The sequence below is a fragment of the Dromiciops gliroides genome, chromosome 2 (assembly GCF_019393635.1).
Source record: "Dromiciops gliroides isolate mDroGli1 chromosome 2, mDroGli1.pri, whole genome shotgun sequence".
NCBI lineage: Eukaryota > Metazoa > Chordata > Mammalia > Microbiotheria > Microbiotheriidae > Dromiciops > Dromiciops gliroides.
In genome coordinates, this window is record NC_057862.1 from 687170971 (window position 1) to 687190075 (window position 19105).

The 19105-nt window shown below is 36.1% G+C and overlaps 1 protein-coding gene across 1 annotated transcript; it reads right to left on the reverse strand.

Annotated features, from left to right (window-relative positions):
• Nucleotides 1-18386: 18386 nt before the first annotated feature.
• Nucleotides 18387-18689, reverse strand: LOC122743496 (eukaryotic translation initiation factor 1-like). The gene has a single exon (XM_043988464.1). It carries the CDS (start codon nt 18687-18689, stop codon nt 18387-18389), a length of 303 nt encoding a protein of 100 aa, XP_043844399.1.
• Nucleotides 18690-19105: the final 416 nt, after the last annotated feature.

Below are 19105 nucleotides of genomic sequence, written 5' to 3' on the forward strand. Positions count from 1 at the left end.
ATTGGAGTTGGTGAATGTCTTGTGTCTGAAGCCTGATTTATATTCATGTCCTCCTTGGTCCAGCTTGCCTGCTTTGTCCACTCTGTCACCTAGCTGCCCCATGAGGACATCTTTAGGGTAAAATTGGTGGGGATGGGGGGACGAATGCACTGGGGGAGGGAAAAGGAGGGAGGTAGAATGGGATGAAATGCCACAGGAAAATAGTAGGAAAGGGTTTATGGAGTGAGGGTAGATGGGGTAGGAGTAGGGAAGTTATCTGTGCAATCAGCAGAAATAGGTCAAAGACCTTAATCTTATCAGAGTTGACTCAAAGAGGTATAAAATATAATGGGCTTTTTTTCAATGTCCAAAGGCCCCAACCAGAGGAGATTAATCTGGACTGATTGAATTAAGTGAGACTGACTGAGAGCTATTGACTTTGCTGATTAGCCTACTTAAAGTGAATTAAATTAAAACCAGACCTGCCTGACCCCCAAGAGGGAGTGTTCTCAGAGACTGTGGACTATTACATCAACACAAGATGACCCTCAAGTCCAGGGAACCAATGGATTTGGATGATGCTAAGTAATAAGCTTGAAAGAGTCTGTAAGGACCACCCCTCCCCCAGAACCTATAAAAAGCTTCCACATGCAGTTTGCTCATACAATTTGTGGCTGAAGCAGGCTCGTGGTCGAGGACTTGAGGAAGAACCAGACCCAGCTGGAGCTGTAGGTTAGACAGACCTTTTCTTATCTTTCTGAACTCCACATGTTCTCTTTTTACTAATAAATGCTTAATGCCCAAAGCCTGGTGCTAAAACTTCAATTGGGTGGTCATCTAGCCAACCCTGCAGGATGATTGGAGGGTAAGGGGATAAGGAGGAAGGGGTGAAAGAAGGGAGAGCAGAACAGGTAAGGGGGGTAATCAGAAGCAAAACACTTTTGAGGAGGGATAAGGGTAAAAGAATATATAAAATAGAGTAAATACCATGGGAAGGGAATAGGATGGATGGAAACAGTTAACAATAGCAATTAGAAAAAAAAATGAAGCAGAAACAAGAATAATGTAAGATGATGATGATGGATTGGTCGACAGATTGATGATGATTGGAGGAAGATGAAAATTGACTGATGAGGATTGATTGATGATGAAAATTGAAAGAATTATTATTGATTGACAAGGATGAGGATCGATTAAGGATAATGATAAGGATTGCAGGATGATGCCTGATTGATGATTGATTGATGATGATGATGGGAAAATGTATGGTGCTTAACTTCCTAGGCAATTGTGAAGAAAAATTTTTGTCAAGTTTAAGGTACTATATAAAAGTCATATATTAGTGTTGTGATAGTCAATGTTATGGTTCATTGTAAGGAAATTTCTCTTTAAAATAATAAATGAATGTAGTTTACTAATAAAAAATGATGAGCAGGATACTATCAGAGCTGGAGAGACCTGCATGAAATGATTCAAAGTGAATCTACTGTATATAAAATAATGGCAATATTGTGAGATAAAAAATTCTATTCTCTTCTTTAACTTCTTTCTTTTTAATTTTCTGGTTAGATTTATCTAGTTCCGAGATGGGAAGGTCAAGATCACCCACTAATATAGTTTTGCTGTCTATTTTAGCAAGATATAGTTTCCTTCCTTATATTTTTAATTAGATGTATTTTTGCTTTTGCTTTGTCTGAGATAAAGTTAGCTGTTCCTGTTTGTTTGTTTATTTTTGTTTGTTTCTTTGCTTTCCTTGCTTCAGCTGAAGCATAATATATTCTACTCCAACCCTTTACCTTTACTCTGTGTGTATCTCTACTTCAAATGTGTTTCTCGTAAACAACATATTGTAGGATTCTCTTTCTAAATCCATTATTTTTGCTTCCATTTTATGGGGGAGTTAATCTTATTTACATTCACAGTTATGATTATAACCTATATAACCTTCCATCCTATTTTCTCCTTTGTTCAAACTTTTCTTTCATCTTTTTACCTATTATTTCTCACCAGCACTTTTCTTCTAACCACTGCCTTCCTCAATATGCCCTCCTTTTTATCAGACCTCTCACTTTTTCCCCATGTCCTCCCCTGCTTCTGCCCTCCAGTCTATCAGTCCCCCCTTTCTTTCCTGCTTACCCTTCTACTTCTCCAAAAGAATAAGCTAAGTTTCTTTATCAAAATGAGTATATATGTTATTCCCTCTTTGAAAAAAAACCTGATGAGAGCAAGGTTGAAACAATGTTCTCCCTTATTTCCCTCTATTGAAATAAGTTTTTGTGCCTCTTCATGTAATGCAATTTATCCCATTCAACCTCCCCTTTCCTCTTCTCACTGTATACTCTTTTTTTTTGCTACCTTATTTTTTTTTTATATTTTCACATCAGGGTCTATTTATACCTATACCTTCTATGTATAATCCTTCTATCTGCCCAAATAGAGATAGTTCTCAAGAATTCCAAGTATTATCTTCCCATATCTGGATGTAAATGGTTTAATCTTATTAAAAAACTTTCCCCCATTTACCTTTTAATACTTCTCTTGAGTCTTGTACTTGAAGATCAAATTTTCTGTTTAGTTCTGATCTTTTAATCAGGATGGCTTGAAAGTCCTGTATTTCATTGAATATCTATTTTTGCCCCGAAAGATAATGCTCAATTTTGCTGAGTGGTTGATCCTTCATTGAAATCCAAGCTCTTTGGCCTTCCAGAATATCATATTCCAAAGCTTCAGATCTTTTAATGTTGAAGCTGCCAGATCCTGTGTAATCCTGACTGTGGCTCCATGATATATAAATTGTTTCTTTCGGGCTGCATGCAGTATTTTCTCCTTCACCTGATAATTCCAGAATTTGGCTACAAATTTCCTTGGAGTTCTTCTCTTTTTGGAATCTTTTTCAGTAGGTGATTGGTGGATTCTTTCAATGTCTATTTTATCTTCTGATTCTAAGATATGAGAGCAATTCTCCTTGATAATTTCCTGTTAAATGATGTATAAAACCTTTTTTTTTTTCATGCTTTCAGGTAATCCAATAAACCTTAAATCATCCCTTCTGGATCTATTTTCCTGATCAGTTGTCTCTCCAATGAGGTATTTCAAATTTTATTCTATTTTTTCATTCTTTTGATTCTGTTTGATTCTTTGTATATCACAGTGTTGTTAGCTTCCACCTGCCCAATTCTAATTTTAAGGCAATAGTTTCTTCAGTAAGCTTTTGTGCCTCCTTTTCCATTTGGCCAATCTCCCGCCCCCTCCCTGCCCCCAACACACACACATGTGGCCAGTTGTATTTTTTAGAAATTTTTTCTTCATTCAATATTTGTGCTTCCTTTTCCAAGCTATTGACTCTTTTCCATAATTTTCTTTCATAAATCTCATTTCTTGGGTCTCTGAGGCCTATTGATTCCTCACTGCCCTGGGCTTGCTCCCTGATCTGGGATGGCTTGACCTAGTTGTGCCTGTACTGTGGGTGCTTCTCTAGCTGTCAGTTTGCCCTTTCAGCCAGGGCAGGGGTGGTCTAACAGCTGACCTGTTGTGCCAACAGCCTGCTGAGCCAGGACCAAGGGGCTTCAGCTGCTGATCTTTACTGTGGCCAAGAGACTCCATTGACTTGCCCAGACACACTCTGTGCTGTGATGAGATGTACCACATTCCCCTTACATCCAAGTGAGACAAATCTTTCCTGAAGTCTTCTAAGTTATCTCAAATTGGAATATTGTGTCTGTCTTTTTATAGATTATGCAGCTTCAGAATCCATTTAAAGCCTTGTTGTTGTTTCTGAGGGAAATGGGAGAGTTCAGGCCCATTCTTGGCTTCTCTCTGCCATCTTTGCTAAGCTTAAAAGTGCTTATATTCTACCGACACATTCATGGGTTCATATATTTAGTGATGACAGGGATCATAGTAACATTGATATTTTGCTGGAAGGAAACTCACTTTCCATCTAATAGAAAACCATAATTTTAGAGAAATTGTAGGTCCCATCATTCCAATCTGTGTTTTTTCTCCTATACACATGCCTTATAGTTACTCTAGTCCAACATCCTGATTTTAGAAACCAGGATAAATAAGGCCCATTAAGGTCATGATTCATGTAAGTTCAAAGAGGTAATTAGCAGTAGAATGTAACGATTGGAATAACGCCACCTGCTGGATACTTACTGTAGAAGAGTTCTGCCCATGAAGTGAAGGTCTTTGAGGGCAAGACCAGGCATCAGGAAGTGATGCGGACGAGTGGGAGGAGGAAGGAAGAGACTGGCGCTCGGTCTGGGGTTTTTTTTTCCTCTGGACTCTGGTGGAGAGCGGAGCTAGAAATGTGCTCTCCCTTTAATAGATAGGAATCTAGGCCTTTCTCTCTCTCTTTACCAAATTCTTATTCTCCTTAATAAATGCTTAAAAGTCTAACTCTTGCTAAAGCTTATAATTTATTGGCGACCACTCATTAGATATTTTAGACAGTTTAGCTAGAATTTTAACCCTTAACAAGAATCTGCATTCTTTAATTCCCAAACCAGTGCTCGGAGCAATAAAACACATTGTCTCCCAACTCACCAGAGTCAAACACATCAATATATACATAATAATTTGAAGAGAGAGAGAAAAAAAACACACAAATCCAACATTTCTCAAATGAGGAAATAGTAGGTAAATTTTGAAGAGATCCATATATTCTAGCAAACAGAAGCTGGGTTCCATTCTTCAATATGTAAATTTTGTTTCTATTTTTGTTTTTATGTTGTATTGTTTTGTTTTCTAGATTGGCAATGGTTATGGAAGATGTCAACACTATGATAATTTCATGTTTGAGAACACAGTATTGGGAATATAGTGTGAAGTCAAGTCAGCCATCTTTAGTTGGATCTTGAATCATTATCATGAATTGTAGCCCTTTGATTCCATTTGATAATAGTGAAATGTTTGTGTACAAAGCAATTCTGATGTAAGGGCTTCCACTCCTGTTGAATGAAAATATACAGTAGACTTGCAAGTCTTGATCTGAGTATCCTGTGGATCCTTATAGACAAATCATCAAATTATTTTATGATTTCTATGAGTTGCTATAGACTAGGAGAGCATTAGAATATAAATTTCATTTTAGACCTTTCCCTTCTTGTGAATTACATGGAATAAAATGTCCCATATTTTATAGCAAAGCTCAAGAAATACTGAAGATCATAGACTCCTGATATTTCAGAATCAGTGGGTAGCAGACCTCATCTAGTATAGTCTCTTAACTACACAGATATTCTGCAAGAGTCTCATTCCTATAGCAAAGAGTCATTTCAACTACAGGAAAAAAAAAGATGTATTCCAACTTGAGCCTAATCCCCATGACAATTAGTATCTTTGAAAGTTATCACAATTTATGTTACTGAGGAAAAGAAAATATTACACTAATTCAAAAGGCACTGTATTGGTAAATTCATGATTTTCATTTAACAGCAGTTCTTTTTGGCTTAACAGCAGTTCTTTTTTGGTGTTGGGAAGTAGTTGGACATGGTAGAAGGACCTCTGAACTTAGAATAAGGAGAGGTCTGAGTTGGTTTAATATTCTTAATGCTTTTAAATATATGTTCCTTGGAAAGTCACCTAATTTTATTATGGCTCAGTATTTTTACTCTCTAGATATGGGAAAATAATTCATCAGCACTTGTCCTAAAAATAGATTGCTAATGGATAGAGCTGAGTGTCGAGTTATAAAGATATGTGTTCAAATCTGGCCTCGAAGACCTACTAAATGTGGGACCCTGATCATCACTTAACCTCAATCTGCCTTAGTTTCCTTAACTGTAAAAATGGGTTAATAATAATACCTACTTTCAAGAGGTGCTGTATAAAAAAATATTTGTAGAGCATTCAGCATGTTGCCTATCATAGAGCACATACCTAATAATTGTATTTTTCTTTCATTCTATGGTAGAGATATGAGTAAGTTGCTGTAAGCCAGAGTTCTTTGAAAGTTGTTCTTTTTCTTCCGTTCTGTCTGACTCTTTGAGACCCTACTTGGAGTTTTCTTGGCAAAGATACTGCAATGATTTGACATTTCCTTTTACAGTTCATATCAGAGATGAGGAAACTGAGGTAAACAAGTTTGTGCCTTGCCCATGGCCATATAGCTAGTAAGTTTCTGAGGACAAATTTGAACTCAGGTCTTCCTGATTCCAGGCCAGGTACTATATCCACTGTACTACCTAGCTGCCTAAATATAAAGCATTATTGAGTATTATAGCTTGTAAATGCAGTACTTCTTTCCTTCTACATGAATAAGTAGCCACTTGTTCCACTGGTTGAACACTGATTTACCAAATAAAATTCTTCCAATAAAACCAAAGACTTACAGACCCTGCCAACTGTTCTGATACCACACTTTCTAGACCATTGAGGGTGCTGATCAAGTAAAGTACCTTAAGAACTTCTGGGACTTTTCATCTTCCCCAACTTTGAACCTTATGCCCCCCCTAAGTAAGGGATCTATGCTGACTCTGAAATATCCTATGTGTGCGATATTCCTCTAATTGGGACATGAATTCCGTGAAGGTAGAAACTGTTTGACTTTTCTATTTGCATGCACTGTGCTTAGCACTAGGACTTTCACATTTTAAGTCATTAGTATGTTTTCCTATTCATTTATCATATTGTCACCAAGACAGTAGGTTGTTTTCATAGCCCATCTCCTGCACAATTCTGACCAGTTCCCTTGATGGTTCAATTAAGTAGGCACTGTGGGGTATCATAACTTCCTGTCTTTACTGGTAAGTCTTAACCTTTGTTGACTTGTGGCTGATCTCCCCTTCTCTCCCATATTCAACTCTGAAGGAAGAATCCTTGAATCTTTAATCTACTCCACCTGCCCTACACATTCTAACCTTCACAATGGTGGTGGTCTAGGGCCTTTGAGCACTGCTTCCTCTAGCCACACAGATAGCATCTCAAACTGCTTGGACAATTGAGGAGTGATAATGTAATCTTTCCATTCAGTTGGAAACATACCAGAATTTTTCATTTTCCCTTTTATGACACCCTCTGGCCCATCAAAATTTAGCCACTGTTTAGCTGATATCCCCTCCAGAACTAAAATTATTTTCATCTCTCAGCTGATGAATCCTTGAGTCCCCTAGGTCTTTCCATCTTCCCCATAGCTGAATTCTGATATTTATTGTCTCCCTCCATAGAAGGTGAAAGCAATGATTGTCTCTTGTAAGAGGCTAAAATTCTAGCTAGTCTGTCTGAAATATCTAATGAGTGGTCGCCAATAAATGATAAACTTTAGCAAGAGTTAGACTTTTAAGCATTTATTAAGGAGAACAAGAATTTGGTGAAGAGAAAGAGAAAGGCCTAGATTCATCTATCTATTAAAGGGAAAGCGCATTTCTAGCTCCACTCTCCACCAGAGTCCTGATGAAGAGAGAGTGTGAGAGAGCTAGCCTCACCCCCTCTTCCTCCCACAAGCAAATGTCACTTCCTGATGCCAAAGAAAAGCTGCATGGCCTTGCCCTCAGAGGCCTTCTCCTCATGGTGGAGCTCTCCTACAGAAAATCTCCAGCAGGTGGCATTATTCCAATCATTACACTCTATATTTTGGCAGCCCCATTTTTGAGTACAGTGCTTGGTACATAAGAAGGGCTTAATGGCTTTCCATTGATTAATTTAAGACTATTAATCATTCATCTTACCTGGTGAGTCCACTGATAACTCATTAGATTATGGAGATATTAAGCTTTGAAAGCCTCTCTGAATAGGACACAGGATCCCCCTGGTCCTATCAAATTGGACAGGCTTCACATCTGACTCTAGATATTGACCGTGTGTCACTTGTTCAAGCCCTAACAAATTGATAGAAACTTATTGCCAGGTTGCCACCATGCTTGTAATAAAATATTATTTATCAAGGCATCTTTCTAGGAGCCACTTCTAAGATTAAGAAGCATTAGTGATATGTGCTGGTGAAAGAATCACTAAGGTCATCAACAAAGCCAGAGATAATGGAAGCATTTTAGAAATGCTAGTGCTCCCACTGGCAGTTAGGTATCATGGTGGATAGAGTGTGAAGCCTAGAATCAGGATGATTCCTCTTCCTGAGTTCAAATACATCTTCAGACACTATTGACTGTGTAACCATGAGTAAGTCACTTAACTCTGTTTACCCCTGTTTCCTCATCTGTACAATGAGGTGGAAACCCCAAAAGGAGTCACAAAGTGTCAAACATCACTAAAAAACAACTAAAGAACAACAATACTAGCATGGCTAATGTACGTAAGATCAGGAGGCAAAGAAGTGCAAAGGATAGCTGTCTGAGCTTTCAATCGAGATGACCTGGATACAAATTCCAACTCACCCCTACATTTGCTTTTTGGGCAAGTCACTTGCACTCATGATTCCCCATAAAAATCTCTAAGAATGGAACTTGAAGATGGGTTTCTGCTAATGTATCATAATGAAGGGTGTTTGCCCAGTAGGAGTTCTGCACAAATATAATTGCAGGGTTTTCCCTTCTCTTCTCACCCCCCCCAAAAAAATGTGGAATGAAAAAGAAAAAGTGAAATGAACATATGATTCATCTCAGTCACTGAACACTTCATCAATAGAGCAGAACTTTTGCAAATGTAACATCAGCTTATAAACCATTATTCATTAAATAACTATGCTATAACTGACACTGTGCTCAGGATTCAAAGGTTTAAAAAAATCAGTCCCTGCTATCTAGAAACTAACATTCTAATGGACAACAATTGAAATAAAAACAGCTGACATATCACTTTCATGTTTGTAAATTACTTATTATATACTCTCAATGAATCATCAGAACAATATGGTAAAAGAAGAGTGATTGTTATCCTGATATTATAAATGAGAAAAAAAGCTAAGGGAAGATAAGTGACTAATCCATGATCACAAATCTAGAAAGTGTCAAGGGCAAGATTCAGATCTAGATCTTCCAGACTCCAAGTCCAGAATCCTACTAATTCACTAGGCTCCCATGCCTCCCAAAGCCCTGAGGCTTTCCCATTTATTTTCTTGTCAGCCTATGCTCATTTGAACATGTCTTACTTATAATTTTTTAAGTTCAATATATATTTGGACAAAAATGGGATTGCTATGCTTCCAAATAATTTATAGTTTATTTATAAAATCATACTGTTCAAATATTTTTTCTTTATTTTTACCTCGAAGGCATTTCTTGGTATAGCCACCCCAATCTCTTAGACCATTTTCTCTTTTCTCCATGTAACAAAGAAAAATGTTTAAGCAACATAAACCAACACAGTGATTGTGTCTTTATTCAACATTTTTCACCCACAATCAAAAAGAGTCAAATTTTCTTCTTGCTTAACATACTCCATGACTGGTAATCTTTAAGAGGTACTTTAATTTCTAACTTTTGTAATGTGTTACAAAATTTTAACTAAGCAGTATATTGTATAATTTATAAACATGCCTATATATTCACATGAGGACACATAGTCATTCTTGATTTGTTAATTTTATTGATAGAGATAAGTGATCAGAAAATTTGGAGAAAACAGTTGTAATTAATAGGAAATAATGTCTAAGTCTACTCTCCTTATGGAATAATGATTTGTTGTTGTTATTTTAGTTCACTTGTTCAACCATGTACAAATCTTCATGACCCAATGTACCAGAGCATAGCAGGCCTCTTTATCTTCCACTTAATCTCAAAGTCTGTAGAAGTTCATGTTTGTTGTTTCCATGACACCATCTATCCATCTCATCTTCTATCCCCTTTTCCTTTTTTCCTTCAATCTTTTCCAACAACAGGGTCCTTCCTCTTATGAGGAAATAGGTGGTGGGGGTCCTTAGGTACTCCTCTTTAAAGAACTACAACCTCTTACACACAGATCAAATTAGAATAAAATAGTCTTTTATTTAGGCCCTAGAGAAAGGGACCAAGAGAAAAGTCAAACACTTTGCTCCAGGGGAGAAAATGGCTTAGAGATTCCATGATTCTCTGAGGCACATTTCTCCTTGAACAGAAGAAAGGCAAAAGCTTTTATAGAAGGGAGGACAGATGGGGTGACCACTTGACTATGGAAATTTCCTTTTGAGGATAGGGTAATGTTTCTGAGGATAAGGTGTATTTTCTTTTGGAATGATAGTTCTGACCTCGGGAGTTATCTCTGTCTGCTAGGTAAGGTAGTAGCCATGCCTAACTGACTTTCTTGCTATAGAAATTAATCTTCCCCTACTTAGGTGTGTCCATCCTGATAACTAGTTTGCCAGTTTCCCAACACCCAGGTCACTTCCCTATAAGTCCCATATTCTAATTATGTAGCCAAAGTATTTAAGATTCAACTTTAGTATTTGATGTTATAGTGAATAGCCTGAATTCATTTCTTTAAACATTGACTGATTTGATCTCCTTGCTGTTCAAGCAACTCTCAGAAGTCAGTACCACCATTTGAAAGTGTCAATTCTGTGCCACTCAGCTTTCTTTATTATCCGCCTCTCACAGGCATATATTACTAGAAAAATCATAGCTTTGACTATATGGCCCTTTGTTGGAATAATAATGATAACAACAACAACACTAGTAATAGAATTTATGTACTACTTGAAACTTTGGAAAATACTAAGCATTTTACCTTTTTTGGTCCATACAATAGGCCTGTGAGGTGCTTTTATTATCATTACTTCACAATTGAGGAAACAAGACAAAATAGATTAAGTGATTCGCCAATGGTCATATAACCAGCATATGTCTTAGACAGGATTCACACTCAGCTCTTTCAGATACAAAATCTAATTATCTACTGTACTACCTACCTAGAAGCCTTTCCAGAAAGTGTAGTAGAGATCCCCATTGATTTTCCCACTTTCATTTTTTTTTGTTTTGTTTTGTTTTCTATATAATTAAAACAAAGCTGTTCACATAACCAATACCTTAATTCAAACCTGTTAGCAGACCAAACAATGATATATTATGCAGGTATTTTCCCCTCTCTGAACTGTGAAGTGTAATGAATGAATGCATTCTTTGGCTCAAGTATTTCCATAGACCCATTGAAGCCAATACTAGTCCTCACATATGGAATGCTCTAATAACCTTTATATTTTTTTTTCTATAAAAATCAATTTGAGACAATTTAATTCCCAATTTGTTCTTCCACTTAATATCATTGGATTTAGTTCCCCATTATCATCACACATCCTCCGAACTAATGCATACTGACAGCAGTGGACTTCCAAACTGAAAGAGTAACCAGGCTGGGGGCTGAGAGACACAGAGCTGAGACAGTGAAATTCAGTCTTTGTGTACCTCATAATGCTTTGGATGGAGGTCCTCCTCTTTAGAGATATTCTGTAATACAGCTCCCTTCCAAACTGCAAGGATAATCATTTTCTTTTTCTCCAATATTTTAATCAGTCTTTATTCATGTATCTATGTATCTATATATCCCTCTGTCTATTTATCCACCTATGTATTTATTTAGTGGAAGATGAGTAAGGAGGATAGGGAGATGTTATTGAATGGGAATTTCGAAAATGTGTTGAGAAATCTATACAAGAGGAGCAGCTAGGTGGCACAGTGGATGGATCACTGGCCCTGGATTTAGGTGGACCTGAGTTCATTTGGCCTCAGACACTTGACACTTATTAGGTGTATGACCCTGGCCAAGTCACTTAATCCTCATTGCCCTGAAAAAAAAAAAGGAGAGAAATCTAGACAAATCAGTCAGTTTAATTTAAACATTCTTACAATGAAAGAATTCCATTATATGAAATATATAATCCAGTGTTTTATTCTGTATTGTCTGAGTTACAAATAGCTATCATATGTGATTGTAAATACATTGAAAAATGAGAATTGAAGATAAGAGAAAAATATTTTTATTGTATTCCCACAAAAATATTTAGGATCTAGTACAAAATCATTATGGGTTAATGCTGAAAGTAGAACAGAACGAAATAGAATATTAATCTCATCTTTTTTCTTGTGATCTAGAAAGAGGTGGCTCCCCTTTCCCCTACCAACTTAATGCAATCCCTCTCTCTCATTTTAAATTTTAAGGCCATAAATAGCTTAACCAGACATATAAAAAAAAACCCAACAACTTCTTGGACTCAATGTCAGAAATATTGGATGATTCAAATGTTGCTGAAACAAAACAAAACAAGAATTAGGCAGATTACACAGGTCTTTAAGGTTAAAAGAAGATGAATGTGTTGAATAGTTTTCCTTTTCATTTTTTTAAATCCAAGTTGACAGCATGAAAAACAAAATAGTCTCAAATACTCTTTGATTCCCAAACCCTATACTTACCTTGATTAAAATGTTTCCTAAAGTTTAAATGTAACTGTAAAGTTGTTTATTTTTCCAATTAAGGAAACAATGATTTCTTAAAAAAAAAATAAAATTACTCACACATGCATGTATGTATTGATGATCCCATCTTCAGCTCATTTCACAGATGAGGAAACTGAGGCAAACATTTAAGTGACTTGTCCAGACGCACCCAGTTTGTAATTGTTTGAGGCTGAATTTGAACTGTCAGGTTGTCCTGACTACAAGTCTAGCTTTCTATCCACTGAGCCATCTATCTATCTATCTATCTATCTATCTATCTATCTATCTATCTATCTATCTATCTATCTATCTATCTATCTGCCTGTCTTCCTGTCTGTCTGAAATATATATACATTTATATGTGCTTACATTTATGTACATACCTGCATAATACATATACATATGTGTGCTCAAGCATGCTTATGAATGCATGAGGCAGCCAGATGACTTAGTGGATAGAGCATTGGACTTTGAATCAGGGATGCCTGATTTAGAAATTACCTGAAACAATAGCTGGGTGAGTCTGGGTGAGTCATTTAACTTCTTTGTTCCTCAGTTTCCCCAACATTTGAAAAAGTGGGATGATAACTCTTTACCTCTTGGGATTATTGTGAACATTAAATGGGTAAGAGTAGATAGATAGATGATAGATAGGTAGATTGATATATTGATAGATAGATAGATTGATTGATTGATTGATAGATAGGTAGATAGATAAATGTTAAGATGCTACCAAGGTATATCACAAGAAAAGAACCATAAAACACAGCTAAATAAAAGTTTGAAATTTTCTTTATCCCCTTATATCAAGTTTTTTTTTTTTTAATGGAGTCTTTCCTTCACTCTTTGACAGTTTCTATCATCATAAATCCAGTGATAAAAGAACAACATATTCTTATGACCAAGCTTATAAACTTTAATTGTTCATCTGCCTCAAAAGCAATCACATGAAGGAGTAGAATCAACTTTCAATAGTAAAAGGTTGTTATTTTCTTTAAGAGCCAGAGATTAAAAAGTCCTTCTACTGCTTCTTCAATATAGAAATATCTGCTCTCAATGTATATCAAGAGAGGTTACTCTTCTCTTTTCCTATTGACTGGGGGGGTTTCATTGCTGCAGGTGGTCTTGGCCTGGTAAAAAGTGCCATGCTTATGGTCATATTTGTGTGTGTATAAATGCATATTTGTATATGTATATAAATGTATTTATTTGTCATGTCATTCAGTACAATGTAAGTGTTTAATGTATGCTTTATTCATTTATTCGTTTGAAGCAAACTCCTTCAGGAACATTTATTAAAGATTTCAGACTTGTAACCATACTTTTGCTGCTTACTATTTGTATGCCTGACTAATTCACTTCTATTTGAGCTTCGCTTTTCTCTGGTGTAAAATGGTTGTACTGAATGTTATGTAACAAAATCTCCTATTATACGACTTAACACATTTTCTCATTCAGAGCTTCGATGTATATTGGAGCAAAAATTTACCCATTTATCAACAGGGGTTGTTATTTTTAGTCACTAACAATGTTTTTCCACATTTGTAGAAAAGGGAGCTTTTCAAAAGGATTGCATTCATACCAGAAGAAAATGGTGGGGTGAAAAAGATGCTATGTCCGGAAATATTCAACCAATTTACTGGAGTAGTCACCAGGGGAGAAAGCAAGGAACAATTTGGGCAGGAAAAGCCTCGTATTTCTGAAAAGCCAGATTAGACAATGGGTTAAATCCAGGTAAGTTGTTAGAGTGCTGGGATCTTAAAATGTTGTTTTTGGGAAGCCACAGAGGTTTTTAACCTTCTCCCCATTGCATCATCTAGGTGCCTAATCAAGGATTGGGGTAGAGATTCTGTTGGTATTACCACCCCTCTAGAGCCTTAAAAATAATTGTAGTAAAAACTAAGCTGCTAATGTTTCCAGTAAGCTAATTCAAACCGGGTAATAGAACAAATACCTATATTTTAAAAATAATATTTTTCCCAATTGCATGTAAAAAGACTTTTAAAAATTTTATTTTAAAATTGAGTTCCAAAACCTCTCCCTCCCTCCAATTCCACACTGCTCCCTGAGATAGTTAGCAGTTTAATGTAGGTAATGCATGCACAAGCATGCAAAATATTTTCATATTAGTCATGTTGTGAATAAAAATATAACTCATAAACAAATGATGAAAAAAATAAAGACCATAAAATGGAATTCTTTATCTGCATTCAGACTCCATGAATTCCTTTTCTAGAGGCGGATATCATTTCTAATCATGAGTCCTTTGTAATCATCTTGGAAGATTGTATCATAGTGAGCAGCTCAGTCATCCACAGTTTATTATGATATCATATTGCTGTTACTATGTATAATGTTCTCCTGGTTCTTCTCACTTCACTCTGTATCAGTTCATCTACATCTTTCCAGGAGTTTTGTTTATTTCTTTATTTTTGTTTCTGTGTTTCATTTTCTTGAAAGCTGTATGCTCATTATTTCTTATAGCACAGTATTATTATTATTTACAATAACATACTATAATGTGTTCATCCATTCACCAATTTATGGAGTTCCTCTCAATTTCCAATTCTTTCCCACCAGAAAAAAAATGTATACATACACATCCACATATACATCTCACTATATATACATATATTTACACACACATATACTATATGTATACTATATACACATACTATACACTATATATACATAATATATATGTATACATATATACTATACATATATGTGTATATATAATGAATAGGTAGTTTTCAGATTATGTATATGATAGAGATAGAGATAATATATGTATATAGGCATATAAATATATAATCTGAAAACTACCTATTCAGATTATATATATATATATATATATATAATATGTATAATATACTATATGTTATTGTGATAGAGATAGCAATATATATACATATACAGACACACACACATATATATGTGAGTATATATGTGTGTGTATATATATATGTATATATATATATACATATATATATATATAAAATCTGAAAAGTAACTTAAAGAATTACTTCATTTCTTATAATTCTGATTCAGTTGTCTATATGTTTGAATAATGAGGTCTCTATCAGATATACTATAAAATATTTCCCCAGCTTTCAATTTCCTTCTAATTTTTACTGCATTGTGTTGTTGGGTTTTTTTTTTTTTGACAAAACCTTTTAAATTTAATATAATAAAAATCCATCTTACTTCTCATATTGCTCTCTCTCTCTCTTTTTTGGTCATAACTTCTTCCCTTATCCTTAGATCTGTAAAGTAAACTATTCCATGATCCCCCAAATTACCCATAATATCACCTTTATGTCCAAATCATGTACCCATTTTTACATTATTTTGGTTGGTATAAACTTAGTGAGATGTTGCTATAAACCTACTTTCTCTTTGACAACTCTTTTCCAGTTTTCCCTGCAGTTTTTCTCAAATAGTGAGTTATTATCCCAAAAGTTTGGATTTGGGGGTTTATCAAATGCTAAGTTACTTTGGTCATTAAATACTATGTATTGTGTCCCTAATTTATTACACTGATCCACTACTCTATTGCATAACAAATACCAGATTGTTTTGACAATTACTGCTTTATTACAAAGTTTTAGATCTGGTATGACTAAGCTACTTTCCTTTACATTTTTCCCCATTAATTCCATTGATATTCTTGACCTTTTGTTCTTCCAGATGTGTTTATATATTTATATTCATGTATACTATATATGTGTGTGTGTCTGTATATATGTGTATACACATATACATATATACATATACATATATATGTGGGTATATACACACACACACACACACATATATGAATGATATTGTTTGGTAGTTGTATTTGTGTGGCACAGAATATGTAAAGTGATTTAAGCAGAATTGCCCTTTTATATTAGCTCAGCCTACCCATCAGCCAATAATATTTTCCATTTCTTTGGGGGTGGGTAAGGCAATTGGGGTTAAGTGACTTGCCCAGGGTCACACAGCTAGTAAGTGTCAAGGGTCTGAAGCCAGATTTGAACTCAGGTCATCCTGAATTCAGGGTTGGTGCTCTATCCACTGTGCCACCTAGCTGCCCATTCCAATTGTTTATATCTGATTTTATTTGTGTAAACTGTTTTGTAATTCAGTTTACATAGTTCCTGTGTTTAACTTGGCAAGTAGACTATCTAGTACTATATATTTTCTACAGTTATTTAAGTGGGATTTCTCTTTCTATCTCTTACTACTGTACTTTGTTGGTAATACATAGAAATGCTGATGATTTATTTTCTATTCTCCAACTTTCCTAAGTAATTAAATATTTCAAGTAGTTATCTTAGTTGGTTCATGAGAATTTTCTAAGTATACTATCATATCATCTGCAAAAAGTGATAGTTGTATTTTCTCATTGTTTATTTTAATTTTTCTCTTATTGTTATAGCTAACATTTCTAGTAAAGAATTGAATAAAAGTGGTGATTAGTGGTGATGTGTATAATTGCTTCACCCCTGCTCTTATTGTGAAGACTTCTAGCTTATTGCCATTATAGATAACGCTTGCTGATAGTTATAGATAAATATTTTAAGGAGAGTTCCATTTATTCATATGGTCTCTAGTGTTTTTAATAGGATTTTGTTTTGTGTTCTGTCAAAATATTTTCCTGCATCCATGACATAACCATAGATTTAAAAAAAAAATTGTTGGGGTCAGCTAGATTGCGCAGTGGATAGAATATTGGCCCTGGATTCGGGAGTACCTGAGTTCAAATCCGGGCACAGACACTTAACACTTACTAGCTGTGTGACCCTGGGTAAGTCACTTAACGCCAATTGCCTCACTAAAAAAAAGAAAAAAATTTATTTTTGCAATCCCCTCCTGCATTTTTGTTTCCTTTACCAAGCTATTGTCTTCTTAAAATGATTTTCTTGTGCCATCCTTATTTCTGTTCCTAAATTTTCTTCTACCTTTCTAATTTGACTTTTTATATCCTTTTTGAGTTCTTCTTAGAATTATTTTGGGGCCTGATGCCAATTCATATTTTTATTTGAGACTTATCATATCGTTATTTTGACTTTGCTGTCCTCTTCTGAGTTTGTGTTTTTGTTTTCCTTGTCACCATAGTACCTTTCTATGGCCTGTTTATTTTTTTCCTTCTCCAACTAATTTCTTCACTTATAAATTTATGTTAAAGTTGTTCTCTTATCTTTGAGTAGATGAGGAATTATCCCAAGCATTTGGTTTTTCATGCTGCTGTTTTCAGAGCTAATTCTAAAGATGCAGAAGTTTTCATTTCCTTCAAAGTGGTATAATTTAAGGAGGGATGTGTTCGTTGCTCTCACGGCCTGTGCTCTCTTCTGTGAGTGTGTTGTGCTACTGCTCTTTCTGACTCCGGGACCATGACCTGGATCTGTGACTCCATTTCCTCACTTAGGCAGTGCAATAGAGTCCTGCACCAGTGCCATCAAAATGTTCCCTCAAATCTCCTTTTAAGCAGTTGCCAGACCCATTACTGTCTGTGGACTGAAAACTCCAGAAGACACTGCTCTTATTTTCCTTGCCTCCAAGGCCTGGACTGGCTTTCTGTGGTAGGACCTGTTGCTGACTTGCATCATTCCAAGCATCACTGTTGGCTTTCCTCAGGACCTTGCTGCTTGCTGCCATCAGGGCACCAAATTGTGGGGGAGTAGGGCATCATTTCTGGCTTTATCCTGGGGTGAAGTGCTTTTCTATTGCCTTTCTGGGGAACAATCTGCTAGTGGCTTGCCCAGACAGTTGTGCTGCACTGTGCTCCGTGGCCACCTCAATGAGACAGATCTTTCTTGTTGACCTCCTAAGTTTTCTTGGGTTGGAAAATTGTTTCACCTTGTCCTTTTGATGAGTCTGCCTCTCCAGAATTCAATTTTTTTGGCTCTTTTCAGTTTATTACATGAATGAGTTACACTAATCCAAATTAAACAGCGGACCCGAAATGGTTACATTATACAAGCTATGAAGTTTTTAAACTTGTGATAAGGGACAGAAGGGAATTTTTCTACTCATTGCAAGGAAATCCTCACTTAAGCTTCAGTGAGCCATAAGCACTTAAAACCCATGAACCTTCAGCTGGTCGTCCTTAGCCAGTCAAATCTCGACAAGGAACTGCCATATGTTCTTGCCCTGGTCACCCTGTAGCTGAATTACTTCTCCATATTCTGGATGCTCAATTACAGTACCATTGCAGGCAAATTTCTTCTTGAATGCTTTCACTAGTTTCTTTTTATCATAATCATCAGCGATCCCCTGGACAGTAGTGAGGGTCTTCCTGCCGTTTCTCTGTTGAATTCTTATATGGATATAATCCTCAGTCCCAGCAGGAAGCAGGTCATCACCCTTATTTGCATCAGCAAAGGGGTCGAAAGAGTGGAGGTTCTGCATAGCGGACATAGGATACGATTCCTTTTCCTTAGTGGAAACGGCCTGCGGAAGGGGGTGGCGGGAGAAGGCGGGCTGCGGGGGACGGAGCGTCTGGAAGCCAGGGCGCTCGGCGGGGAGCCTGCTGAGTCCTCGGTGGCGGCTCAGTGACTGGGGCCCAGAATTCATCTTTGAAGCTTCATTTTATTTGGAGGGAAATTTGGAAGCTCTCAGGTGAGTTTCTGCCTTACTCCACCATCTTGGCTGAGTCACAGAATAAATAGAAATATTTTATATAAGAATTTCTCCCTCTTGTCTATGGAGGAAAAGGTAGTATTACATTTATTCTTTGTTTCCCTTAAACATTCCCATAAACCCACTGAAGCCAAGCCAAGTTTCACATATGGAATGCTCTAATAAGACACGTATAAAAATCCCCATTACAACAT

Coding starts and splice junctions, on each gene's coding strand:
- LOC122743496 (XM_043988464.1), bottom strand. CDS start 18,689: ATGTCCGCTATGCAGAACCTCCACTCTTTCGACCCCTTTGCTGATGCA.